The sequence below is a fragment of the Vicugna pacos genome, chromosome 8 (genome assembly GCF_048564905.1).
Source record: "Vicugna pacos chromosome 8, VicPac4, whole genome shotgun sequence".
In the NCBI taxonomy this organism is placed as follows: Eukaryota; Metazoa; Chordata; class Mammalia; order Artiodactyla; family Camelidae; genus Vicugna; species Vicugna pacos.
In genome coordinates, this window is record NC_132994.1 from 65,226,562 (window position 1) to 65,240,719 (window position 14,158).

The following is a 14,158-nucleotide window of genomic DNA, read 5'->3' on the forward strand; positions in this document are numbered from 1 at the left end:
AATACAGAAGAGTATCAAGAAGAAAATAAATATAACTTCTGATCCAGTCACCTTGAATTAACTATTTTACATTTTTCCAATAAAAAATTATTAAACTTAATTTTATTGGAATATATTAGAGAGAAAAGATATATACTAAAAGTGTTATGGAAATTCATATAAATGTTTCTTCAAAAAGAGAAGTCATGCACCTTCCTCTCTAGGAAATGTAGCTCCTCCCAGAATTGACCAGTCAGATTAAAAACCCCTTGGGGCTGAAGGACACGAGATGGGTTGGGGTGGTTTGAAGGGAAGATGCTCAGGAATTTCTCAGAATGCTCAGGTACTCAGCTCACAGATGAGCGCACAGATGAAGCAGTTAGAGGTACAATATGTGTGAATATGAAATTAATGGCTCTTCTTAGCAAATAGGAGGCATGCACTAAATATATGCAATTTCTGGTTATAACTTTTTTCCTGAAAAAAACCCAGTGCCTAACCCACAAATGATGGACATGCACTCCAGATTTGCTTCTCTGCTTAGAATCCTAGTTAGATTGCGAAAGTCACTTACGACTTTATTATTGTTATTTTAATGAATGCTTCCTTGCTATGATGTTTACTTCTTGTATTTTTTAATTAAAGTTTATATGTTTAGGACAGTTTTGGCACAATCCTTAATGGAGATTGGAGAGTCTACTTCAATGTCCGTTTGGAATGCCTCCGAGTCCTATGATAATATGGAAGTTGACATATGTTTAGACCAAGTGTTATGTTTTGATTTAATGATTATGTGCGTAGACTGATTGCAGTTAGTTTATTTTTAATTTAATCTGGTCCAGTAGTAGTAGTTTTATTGATTTTCGAATGCTCAGTGCCCAGGATAGCACTTGACCCGTGGGAAGGGCTCAGTAAATACTGAGTGGTGAATGAATGAATGAATAAACATGGACTCAGAATTGTACTCTGATTAATTGCAGTTTTAAGTTAGTTGCAGATTTAGAGACATTTCCTTGAACTTGTCTCCCAATTAAAAACAGGGCTGACAGGGCAAAGGCAAAGATGAAAAATGCTTCGCAGATTAAATGGACAAACATTTTCTAGTTGATACTGTTTATAATAGTATTACATTTCTCAACAAAATTTAAATTTTAGCAAATTTGATTACTATGAAAATTTAATCTATGAGTAAACTGGAGAAAGGCCTTTTTCCTCTCTTTTGTATGTAATTTTCCATTTTAAACAAATGACTTTTTCAAGCATTATTAAAAGAAAAGTTGCTTTTATTTAAACTTGAGGAAAAGAATTTTCAATATACTTATGATTGGGTGAAGGCAGGGCTTTATAATGAAATTTTCATATTCATCTTAATGGTCCAAGGTCCCCCTCCCCCTTATAAAAATAGATGGGATATGGTGATTTATGATGAGGTAATTCTATAGAGGCATTTTATTGAATACCTAATCCCCAGAGAGATTTTCGTGATGGCTGATATCCCAGAAGCTGTGCTCGGAAAACAATTAGACCTAACTTGTTGGATCTGTTCACTCTTCTGTGGCATGAGTCGAATGTTTAGATTGAAAACAGGGACATAGCAGTCTTCAGTTTTCTAGCTGTAAGAATAATTTTATTTTTTTAAAAATTATTTCAAATGAAAGCAGCAGACTGTGATTTTGTAATGCTCTGCTTGCTAAAGGGCAAGATACATCCTATGTAAAATCACTTTGTACCCTAATATTAAGTCTTATTTTCTGATGTACCAAATGGGACAAAGGAGAAACTGGTCTAATGTCTTTGGCCCAGAGAACAGTATCCAAACAACAACTCTATAAGTCAGAGTAGTTCATAGCATCATTTGAAGCAAACATAATTCTATAGTGTGGAGTTGGGGGGAAGCCCTGGGCTGCAACCCAGGGCTCATGCTAATCAAAGTTGCTAAAATTCCCCAGGTGGTCTCAAAACAGCTCCTGTCAGAGACAGGCTGTTCTGACTTCCAAGGACAGTATTATAACGCTTTAGCCTTGAATTTTCTTATTGTGGAAAGTTTGGTTATTATAAGAAAAATTAAAATGAAAGGCCATCATTTAAAGTGATTCACTGACTTGTCCCTGGAGGAAGGAACTGTGAGTTAGTGGGGAGTGTTTAGTGGGAAGTGAAAAGATCCATTTGGTTTGGGATGGGAGCCCGGCTGGACTCACAGACTGAGTGTAGACAACCCTTTGGGTGGGGCCCTGCTTCTACATAGGCGGGGCTGTGGTGAGGGGGGTGGGGGGTGAGGTAATGATTTCCTTTTTGATTCTCCTTAGCCATGAAATCTATTAAGAATGTATTTCTGATTCTCTGAGTTACCAGCTTAATTGCTTTGATTTCTCCAGATGCAGAAGTTTTCAATTCCATTTTAAGATTGCATGAGTTCCTACTACAAAAGCACTACAGTGACAGTATGATGGGAAAATCTTTGAAATATGGAAGAGAAAAGGAAATAATTAACTTCTGACCCAGTCACCTTGAGATAACCATCTTAGATTTTTTTTCCATAAAAAATTTACACTGAATTTTATTGGTTGGAACATAGCAGCAGGAAAAGAAAACACTAAAAGCATTGCTGAAATTCAAATTACTTTCTTTAAAAAGAGAAATATTGGTTGCTACAAGATTCCTCTAAAGTTTAGAAAATGAGTGTATGAGCCTTTTGTGTTGTGTTTGAGTGTCTTTGTTGATTTTAGTCATGTTCTATTTTATTCAAGGCAACGGCTGAGATTATGGGAGAAATTAATTACTGTGCAATTCTGTGGGTGAAATAGTCTTCATTCACACGGGTATTGGTGATTGCATTCTGGAAATATGCATTTATAAATTGATACCAGCTCCTCAGTGGCACTTTTTCTTATTTCTCCATCATTTAAAGATAGAGATCGGAACGAGAGAAGAATTTTTCTTCCGTCTTGGTTGTACAAGACTTTAGATCAGATCTCTAGGGGTTCAAGCGAAACAGCAAATCTCTCTCAGTCTCTAGACTTGGTTTTTGCCTAAATATGATTTATAAAGCTGAAATATTGCTAATCTTTAAACAGTACCTCAGGGATATGATTTTCCAACAGCCTTAATACGTTTGATAATAGAACATCACAAAACACTTACTCTTAAATGTTCCAAGCTCTTTCTTGCAAAGGACTGTCAGCAAAATGGATAGCTTAAAATTAGAGTGGTCCAAAAAGGAAGAAAATAGTTTTTTACTTCAAAAAGGTTACCATTAGCAGTGTTTCTTTTCTCTAAGGGATGAAACGAGCTAAAGCATTTTATATGTGTGTTTACTTTTCATAAACTTCCTAAATGCCAACCAAAGTAGACTTGTAAATGCTTCTTGATTTTGAAATCCAGGTAATCCTCAAAATTAATATCCTAAAATACAACTTCTCAGTTTTGATGGAAAATTGATTCTATCACTTTTATGACAGGGATTTAAAAAATTGTCCAAGAAAGCCTGATCTTTCATGCAGCACTTTGGCTGGGCTTATCCTATGGGTGTTTTGGTCTCCCTGTTTGTGCTTTGCTTTCATAAGTGAAACTGCTTTCAATTTGTATGTTGTTTAAATATACACACTATGGGCCCAGCACCTTACATCCCATATCACATTCAGTTCTCACAAAACTCTGCAAGGTTGACCGACATTACCTACCAGGCCCAAAGTCACAACCGCTAGTAAGAGGTAGAGGCGTGATTTCAGGCCAGTTCGTGGCCCAACTGAGAGCCCCAAGGCTGTGCCGGGACCTACCTGTAGCTGTGCTGTGACATCCTAACTTCCTTGGTTGCAAATGAGAACATGATTCAACATCCTGGCTATTTGCAAGGAGCAAAATTGGTTATAAATGCCAATATGCTGATAGTCTCTGTTTTTTTTTCCTCCTCAAATTTTTTTCCAGGGAAGCTTGGGTGCGGTTCCCCTGGTGTCCTTGGGAGTGGTCTCATCGCAGAAGATGTGAGTCTCCTTGCTGCAGCCCTGCGGATTCAGGTGTGTCTGACACGGCTATTAGAGAATTTTTTGAGTTTGGAGCTTTGTTGAATACCTGCTAACATTTTGCAAGTGTTTTCCATTTAGGTGACAGTGTTGAACCCTTTTTACATTACACCCATAATGTCATTTAATTTCCACCACAATCCCATAAGATATTATTCCCATTTGACAGAAGAGACGAGAAAAATTAAGTTTGGTCACAGGACGTGTGTGGAGCAGGGACCCAAATCAGGGTCTGCTGTTAGCTATCTATTGCTGTATAATAAATTACCCGCAGATTTAGCAACTTAAAATGACAGATGTTTATTATCTCACTGTTTCTGTGGGTTGGTGATTGGGGAGCATCTTAGCTGGATGGTTGTGGCTCAGAGTGTCTCGTGTGGTTGAAATCAAAGATGTGGGCTGGGGCTGTAGTCATCTGAAGGCTTGACTGGGGCCAGTGGAGCTGCTTCCAAGATGGCACACCCACATGGCTCTTGGCATGTGGCGTTTAATTCCTCACTGGCTATTGCAGGATGCCTTAGTTCCACATCATGTAGATTTCTTTATGGGGCTGCTCACGGTGTGGCAGCTGACTTCCTCCAGAATGTGAGATCAAAGGACAGAGCAAGGGAGAAGCTGCAGTAGGTTTTATGACCTAGTTTCTAGAGTCACACCCTTCGTTTTCTCCTCTTTGCTAAAAGTGAGCCACTAATATGAATGTGAGTTCAAGGGAACTGGGCTCACGTCTTGAACACAGGCGTATTAAAGAGTTTGTGGACATCTTTTGAAACCACCACTGTGTGACCTAAAGCCCTAGGTCTCTGGCTCTGCACATAAGCTGTGCATTCTCTGGCACTGCAGGCTGCAGAGATGGTGACGTCCAGCAGAGGCATTAAGTGGCAGTACAGAAGCCTGAGCCTGATTTCCTGCCATAATAGAATTAAACCGAAACAGGTTTTAGTTCATTTCTTTCTTAATACATGCAATGCACAAAAGTTTTTACTTCAAAAGGGGATGTGGTGCATTTCTGTAAGGATCGTGTTACATTTCAACTAAAATTTTTATTTCTAGATATGTGTGTGTGTGTGTGTGTGTGTATAAAATCACTATTTAATAATTCAATTTGCTTGTTCTGTTATATCAACTGTAGAAGGACTATGGTTGCAGTGGTGTTGCAAACTTTGGAAGCTGGGCATACCAGCTAATCCTTCGTACATTCTCATATTTCCTTCATTGTATCTTTTCTGAGGTGAAGAACCCATTCTATAATTTAAATCCATGTACTTGATGCCAGTAATGAATATTCATATAACAGGGCTTAGAGCTCATATATATCTTTTTTTTCCAAAAAGAAGCCTGCACCTTTAAATTACAGGTGGATAAGATTATTCCTCTTACTCCCTTGGATTATTGTGCCATTTTTACTCCTTTTCATGACAAAATATCCATGAATGATATTTTCATAGTTTAGATACGTAACCCATCGCCTTTTACTTCTCTAACGTGTTTTCCTTTCTGTCCCTCCTGAAGAACGTGGTCGGGAGCGGGAGGAGGTGGCTCCGAGAGCAGCAGGACAGTAGGTGGAGACTTCACTGCTTGAAACTTCAGCCCCTGTCCCCTGTACCAAGGTATCTGGGTGGTTTATTTATCCTGTCGTCAGCTCACCAAAGTGCCTTAGATACCCAGAGTTATCCATCGGATGGGGCCACAATTCATTCCTATGAGTTATGGTGCCGATGGTGGATAATTTTCTCTCATCAAGTTGCTGCACTATTTTTTCTATCATTTACTTCCTCTAAAACGAAATGATAGTAAACACGTTTACCATATTCTATCAATTCTAAGATGTAGGTTTTTTAATTTCTGAAATCAAGATGCACCTTATTATCAATGATGTATCTATCCTGTGTTTGATGGCAATATTCTTTCTTCTCAGCGGCCCATAAGATAACGTCTTACAGATTTACAAAATACAGTAATGTAATACTATGAAATATGCTTTTCAGCGTTAGAAGGGCCCGACACCCATGTCAGCTTGGTCTTAAGGGCCTTGTAGGTGTCCCCGCTGGGGATAAATGAGTGACCAAACCAAATGCCATTCCCTGTGGGAGTAGAGTTCAGCTTTCTTCAGAGCATGGTGATATTTGCTATCTGACAGGACGCTGGGAGGGTCCAGATGGATATTTTCTTCAGAGTGATGCTTAATGAAGTGTAAGCTACAGATTTTCTCTGTGTAAATTTGAAAGTACAAACTACAGACGTAGTCTCAGCATGTGATTTGAGAATAATTTGTTAGATAAGATATCTGAGCCAGATGAATGAGTTTTCCAGCCTCATGATGAATCCCTGCCGGCCACCCCTCCTCCAGTGAATTGGCCCGACCTCCTTCCTGCAGGGTGTGCATAAGGCCAGGGCTTACCCAGGTGATGCTGTTTGCCAGCAAGGAATACACTTCTACGCAGTGTAGGAGATAACACCTCCGGGAATCAACTAATTTTTCACCTGATAACCAGTTGCTTTTCAGAATTGACCTCTGTTTCCTTGGGCCATCGCTGAACACTGTGGTTCAGTTATACCCACCAGGCTGGTGACACCCTCCAGGCTATGTTTTCAGCTCACAAATAGACTAAACATCTTAGTCATCTTCTGTGTTCATTAATACATAAATTCCAAGGAATGTCTTTGTAATGTCATCCCTGTAGTTGTGCAATCTGTTTCATAAAATATTTTTTGAAGTTACTTACGTTGTTATAGGACCTTCTATTTTTAAAAGTAAATGAGTAAACTCTACTTACATAGAGATTTAAAAGATTGAGCTGGACTCTGCCAAATGGTGTACCCAAGTCTTTGTACAAATCAAAATAAATTCCGCTGGCAGGGAGGGGGAAAGTCCTTAAATTGCTTAACCAAATTTGACTTCTAGAGCCACTGGGGAGAGAAAGGCAGGCCCAGTAGTTCATAAATCACTCGAAAAGTCACTATCACTCTTCAGCTAGTGAAGAGAAAACCTTGGAGGTTTTCCAAGAGTAGGCTCTTCAGTTTAGGAGATTGTAGGAGGAGGGAAATAGAAAAAAAAGGTATAGCCAGGAAGGCAAAATGAAATAGGAGCCTGGACAGTGAAGGAGGGAGGAGAACCAGAAAGGCAAATGCAGGCGGACCTGGGGAAGGGATGACCTGGCTGCAAGCACAGAGCCCTGCCCACATCCTCCCTCTCCCACTGTAGTGTGCTGTGGCCAAGGCAGCATTAGCGGTAGGATCCCTGTTACCTCCTGCACCCAGATCAGCTCCGTGGGGTCATGGAGGAGAAGAGAAGGTAGTATGAGGAAATTGTCAGCAGTAGCAACAGAAAAAAAAAGTCAGAGCAGGGGGCTGCCTGCTAGTGGAGACTGCTGTGTCCCCAACTGAGGGCTCCATGGTGAGTCAGGAAACTGCTTTCTTATCAGTTGTCAGCCCTCAAGACCGAGTCTTAGACTGATGGATGGGCTGAACCCCCAGTAAAAGAAGCAGCTGAGCTCAGGAGCCCCAAAAGACTCTCTGGGACGCTCAGCACATGCTGATTTTCATAGCACTCCTGTAAGATGAGCGACGGTGTGTGCATCTTGCCAGTAAAATAGAATAGTTCGATTGTTTGCCCAGCGACCCTCTGGCGTTCCTAAAATTTCCTGTGTCTGAAGTTGAGCTTCGGGCACTAGCTCCATTTACCGACAGTTATGTAATTACTGAAATATGATTTTGGACTTGAACTAGGAAAGAGAGAGGGAAGTATGGATGCAGATAGAACAAAATAGCATTTCCACAGTTTTGAATCGCCAAGAGACACGTGGCTAGCCCACTAAGAGAGCATTATGCAATAACCCCTCTGTTCCTGGTCAGCGAGTTCGGCGATGACCCGTAGAAGGCGCTGTGCTCTGTCATGGAGTTACCTTTGTGGGGGGCCTTTGGGCACATTGTAATTAATGCACCATCTCCTCTCCGAATGCATTGGTGTTATCCATGTACATGTAGCCGGGCAGAATTCTAGGGTTTTTATGAGTTTTTAAGAGTGGCTTCTCAAAAGCAATGTATCGTTTTCTCTTGCACTTTAATTGTTAGCAGTTGTGCTTAATCCTGCTTGGGAGAAAGGACCACAAAGCCATTTGATTTAATTGTTGGCATGGTGCATGGCTGTTTTCTACTCTAGTGGCGACCACCTAAGCTGAGAGGACCCTCTTACTTCTTATGTTTTCCCCCACCCAGTGATATTGAGATTTCAAGAGCACAGACTCCAAAGGCTGTGGATATCCTTGCCAAGGAGATAGGATTGCTTGCAGATGAAATTGAAATCTATGGCAAAAGCAAAGCCAAAGTACGTTTGTCCCTGCTGGAAAGGTTAAAGGATCAAGCAGATGGAAAATACGTCTTAGTTGCTGGGTAAGACAACTTTTTTTTTTAAGGGTATCTTTTATTTACTTATTTATTTGTGGGGGTGGTAATTAGATTTTTTTTTTAATGGAGGTACTGGGGATTGAACTCAGGACCTGTGCTAAGCACGTGCTCTACAACTGAGCTATACCTCCCCGCAAGACTGCTTTTAAAACCTATTTTATTTACTAAGAAGACATGTTTATAGAACTCTCTTCCCTAAATTCCCTATTTTTATCAGTCGCCACACCCCTCAAATCCACCCTATTCTCCAACTTAACATTATTTTGTCTGTCTCACTTGGCATTCCTTCATTTGATATGAGGTAAGTTTTTATTTTCAGTGCCAAACAAATGAGTCTCCTCCGCAGAACATAAGTGTAATGAGTTCCTAATCCAGGACTTTGCTTTTTGTTTCTCATGCTAGGTTTTGATCACTCTGGTTCCGCCTTAGATTTTTCATTTCGTTTTTCATGATAAAAATCAAAATAAGAATTGAAAGTAAAATATTTTGAACTGAGCAGGGTGTTTTTCTGCGTTCTACTTGGAAATAACATTGGGAAATGAACAGATAGTTGTGTGAGACTTAGGTTTTTCAGTTAACATCCTTAATATTTATAAATTTGTGTTATAAAACTCATGATTTCTTTTCTCCTTTCTTGCATTTCAGAATTAACATCGGGCCATTTTCATTTGCGCTGCTCATTTTACAAAAGGCAAATGCCCAGTTTTCTTGAAAAGGAATGTTGGTTTTATTTTGCGTCTTTTTAAAAAAAGAAATACATTCACCAGCTGAAAAACGATAGAAAACAAGGGATTTCAGATATTTATTTAATGTGACCTAAGGGAACATCAGGAGACCATATAAATTCCTTTGTTGTCTTGAAATGTCATTGCATTGACTTACTAATGATATATTGGCCAGGGCTTGAGGCATAAAATCCTGTTGTTAACAGGCAGAGACAGTTTTTAAAACTGGACTTGACTCAGTTAACTCTGTTTTTACATATCTAATTATTCATGTAAGTGCTTTATTTCTTTTTCGGGTTGTACAAATCATGCATACGAGTAAGACTATTCCAAAAATACAGAAAGTAGAAACAAGAAAGTAGAAGCGGCTGCTAACATTTGAGACCCTCTTGACAGAGATACAGTCTGTCATAAATGAGATCATCTTACACATGCCATTCTGTAAGCAACTTGATTATTAACAATACATTGTTTACCTAGCTCCCTGTGAGTCAGGGTAGAGCCATGTGATCATTTTTGCATGACTGCATAACAATCCACTGCTCACATCCCAGATTCTTCAGTGTGCTGGGGGATGGGGCTTGGGGGTGAGGGGGGTGGTAAAAATGCCTTGGGTGAGGGTGGCTTTCATTTTATACACCTTCCCAGCACCGAGAAGCATGTCTGTGGCTCAGCCATTGATAGTATAACATGTTTCTAATTCTTCAGGTGTATCAAGGCAGAAAAAAGTTTTGAAAATATGGTAGAGAGATGTCCTACAATTTATCTAACCAATTCTCTATTGATGGGCACTTGAATTATTTCCCATTTTTGGCCATTATAAACAGCGCTGAAATTAATGACCTTAGATGTTCATATTTGTGCCTTTATCCAGTGATCTCCTTAGGAAAAATCCCTAGAGATGAATTCAGTTTTTTAAACCTACAAATAAAGATAAAACTACAAGCAAGATATCATCCATAGTATCACCTCTTTAATGGTATAATAATTTCCTCAAATCTCTTCCCCGTCTTCCTTTCCCCTCCCCCTCTCTCCCTCCTCTTTCTCCGTCTCCCTCTCCTACTGTTTTGTAAGAGGAATGGGCAGCTGGAGTCACTCAGTGGCTGTGGCTTTAAGGAATTCATACCTTGCTGCAGCACCTAGGTTGCCTGTGGCTTAACTTCCCTGAGGTTTCCAGGCTCATGCAGCGGGATTCCCAATCCTAATGGGACCCTTTCCAGCCTAGGACCCCAACCCTGATGTCCTGTAACCGAGGAACAGGAAACCTCTTTGCTGAGGGGAGATGTTGGCCCCACCTGAGGCACCCTCTGGGCCAGATCTGTGAAAGCAACTGGCTGGCTGGGGTGGGGGGGTACTCCTGGGTCCCAGAGTTTGGAGCAAACAGCTAGTAGTGTTGCTTTTCTAGAGCAAATGTTGCTTGATAAACGTTTGTTTGCAATGAATAAATTAGCTCTTGGACATTAAGGGCTTCAAAGGAAGTTTAGCATCTTAGCCACAGATTGACTTCCCTTCTTCTGGGCTTTAAGTAGACTTGCTAGGTGGGTGTGCTGGTTTTCCCACCCTGGGTGAGGTAGGAGGATTTAGGAAAACCCAGGGGGATGTGATCTCGGGATTAGGAAGGGAGAATCGTGTGGCCATTTTGGATATGAAACGGCTGTGACTTACTTTGTTTTGGGTTTGTCGATATTGGAGACAAAAGCACAGATCTAGACATGGCCCTGCCCTTAGCTGGGAACCCAGAATTGATAATGTCTCTGACAGTATTGTTATTAGATTCCTAACTTGCAGTCACACCATCAAGGCCTGGCCTCCAGCCACATGCTGGAGAGTGACCACCAGCCTGGCTGCCTGGAATTGTCACCACAGGTCTGTACCCAGCGAAACATCTCTCGGTACCGTTTCTGCGAGCATTTAGATGTTTAACTGGGCTGAAGAAGCCACTGCCATGTTGGCTATAGAAATGAAAATTAAACTTGAATTCTCAAATACAGATTTAACCCCAATAGATCAACAGTTCGGGTTGTTTTTTTTTCTTCTGAAATTGTGGTATAAATTCCGTTACACAGTGAAGACCTATGAAGGAAGAAAAGTTAAATTGTGTTCCTTTCAACTGGATTAAAAAAGAAGTTGTGAAGGTAGGATTTTGAGATATATGTGCATCTGTCTTACAACTCGCAGGCTCGTAGAAAATATATACCACACTGGACTCTATAAGAGAGGGATATCTCCCCTTGCCAACACAACAAACTTTACTCTTTTAACCGTGTAAACTGCCTTTGTTATCTAGTCTTTTAATAGCTGGATGTTTGAGGTCAGTTTAAAACAGCAAGACCATTTTACTTATAATCTAAAATGAAAACTTCGGATTTGAAATAAAATCACCTTGAATTTTGGTCAGGTCACTTATGGAGAAGTGATATTATCAAGCTATTAAACGCACAACTGCAACTTCTTTGCAAATATAAATTACCCCTCCAGAGGGAGAAAACTAAATCTCTCATTACTCCCAAGTATTAAAACTTTTTATATTTCCTTCTAAGATTTTCTCTCTGCATCCGTCCATTTTACACATTGAGATCACGCCATAAATACCATTTTGTGTTCTGCTTTTATCTCTGAACATAAGTCTTTTCTCACGCTTTACAAGAATTCAAATACCCAAGTAATTTTTCAATAAACCTAAATAGCAACGTATTTGTTATTGTACATTTGAATTTATGGATACGTGTGATTTAAATATGTCAGCAGTGGGATTAAAATATAAAACCATGAGATTAAAAAAACTACTAGTAATAACCCAAATGCAGAACAGATTAATTCGTTTTAAAAAGCTATTCTTCAAACTTTACAATTTCTTACTCCATCAGAATCATCTGTATTTCATCAGCTACACATCCCGTGGTATTTACACCTACACATCACTTTATTTGCTCTGCCTGACAAAATGAAAAGTATTGGGAATTGTTCAGGGAAATATGCCAAGAGAATCTTAGGGGCTCTTGAGTTTTACATATTTTCCCAGTTACACTAATGAAAAGGAATTTGTTTGAGAACTTGACTCGGAGTGCAGCTGCGGGGCACTGAGAGTCTATGCAGAACGGCCCTCCATCTCCGGCCCTTTATTGATTTCTACGCGGAAGTTTTTAGAATTTCTCTGAATCACTTGGACTGCACAGCTGAAAAAGAAACCCAAATTCAAAGTCTGTGAATAGACTTGAGTTTCACATTAAAGTAAAATTAATTATGGACATCACTATTTTTTTTCTGTAGAGTGCCAAGTACCTGATTTGATTTGATTTTTATTTATTCATTTATAGTTTTTACTGTTTCAAACTGTTTTCGTCAGTGTAAAAACAACTTACTGACTTTTATAAGATTTTGATTTTCTACCCAGAGTAACTAAATAAATACCTGTGAATTCTTCTATTTGCACTGCTTGCAGAGTAGAAAAAACAAAGGTATTTAGAAGAGTCAGGACCTTTGAACTATTTGCCTCGGTCGAGTATGATGGGAAACAACAAAATGGACCAAAGTTACCCACTTTTACTGTTAGGTTAAAAAGACTTTAAAAAAGCTTCCCAAATCCTGCAGATGCCTGGGATGAGTGATATATATTCATATGCTGTTTGAGCACAGAGTTTTGGAGTTCACGACTAGACCCATGGCTGATGGCAATAATAATGTCCGATGGGGTTCTAGATTTTGACTAGATTATGACTTCTCTTTGCATAAGCCGTCTCTTTGACCTCTAAGTAAGTGGCGAGCTTCTTTTAATATATGTCCAAATTGTCATAGAGTACTCCAATACATTTTTGCTGTAGTTGACAATAACATTTGTCTTAGAAAAGATGTCATTCCTTTTCCTACGGTTTTTTGCTCATCTGTGCCTGGACAGGTGACAGAAACGCAATGGGAACAGTCCTTAGTTTCAGCAAGCTTATAGTAACAGTGCCCTCTGAGAAGTTAGTTAATAAGCACATCACGAGGCTGTGGGAAATCGGAGAGAGCAGGTAAATCTGCTCAAAGCTGAGGAAGATAATGAATAAAAAAATCACAGCCCCATCTCCATAAACTCCGAGTTTTTGTAGAAAAAGAAATTAGATTAACATGGTGCTTATTCTTTCCTAAGTCAACTTTATAATTTGGAATCTGGGCTAAAGATGCTGGGATAACAATTAAGCCAAGTTCTGATGCCAAATGTAGGAATGAGGTGAAATAACATTTTTATTGCAGCTCTCGTTTGATTGCTCCCAGTAAATACTTCCTACTTTCCGATTTTCCTGAATTGTATTAGTTGGCAGAACGCTAAGCAGTCCTGTGTTTCTAATTAAGAGTTGGATGGTTAGCTGAAGTTTTCGGGAGGTCATCTCTGGGCGTGTCTGCTTTTGGCTCTCTCCAGCCGCGATGTGAGCATATCCTTGGGGATGCAAGTGGAATCCTTCATATGACACGCTTAAGAAGAGCCCCTATTCTTTTGCAAGCAGTGAATGCCAGTGCAGTACTTAATCTACCCTGTGTTTGATCTGCATTTTCTTTACATCAGATTGTGATGCCTGTGGCTTTTCCTTGGAGGTGTACTTCACTCAGAAACTCACCAGCTCCCTCCCGGTAACCTCCTTGTTGCTAAATCCAGTGACCACTTCTCAATCCTTGCCCAGCTGCACACCTCCTGGGCATTTGACTCTGTGAACACCTCCCTGGTTCCCTTCAGAGACTGCCCTGTCACAGCTCTTCCTCCTCTAACTTTATGCTGCTCCTATTAGTTTCCTTTTGCTCGCTGCTTCTGACTATTCCCTAAGAGACGATGTTCTTAACAGTTCTTGTCTTCATCCCTTTTTGTTACTCTATTCACCCTCACTGACTGATCTTACCCATTCCCATGCTTTAAATTGTCCATTTTCATTTACAATTTCCATCCATAAGAATAACCGGGTGGAGGAGGGAGGGTATAGCTCAGTGATAGATCACATGCTTGGCCTGCATGTGGTCCTGGGTTCAATCTGCAGCACCTCCATATAAATAAATACCTAA

The 14,158-nt window shown here is 39.9% G+C and overlaps 1 protein-coding gene across 2 annotated transcripts in view; it reads left to right on the forward strand.

Moving 5' to 3' along the window:
- The window catches only part of MTHFD1L (methylenetetrahydrofolate dehydrogenase (NADP+ dependent) 1 like), a 167,516-nt gene that overhangs the window by 27,565 nt on the left and 125,793 nt on the right, over positions 1–14,158 (forward strand). For both annotated transcript variants that reach the window (XR_012075078.1, XM_031679956.2), the window contains exons 9-11: positions 3,904–3,992; positions 5,508–5,605; positions 8,214–8,387. Coding sequence is in view for 1 of the 2 variants with exons in the window: in XM_031679956.2 (XP_031535816.2) it covers positions 3,904–3,992; positions 5,508–5,605; positions 8,214–8,387 (361 nt within the window). In the remaining variant the exon portion in view is untranslated. The remainder of the gene's footprint in view (positions 1–3,903; positions 3,993–5,507; positions 5,606–8,213; positions 8,388–14,158) is intronic.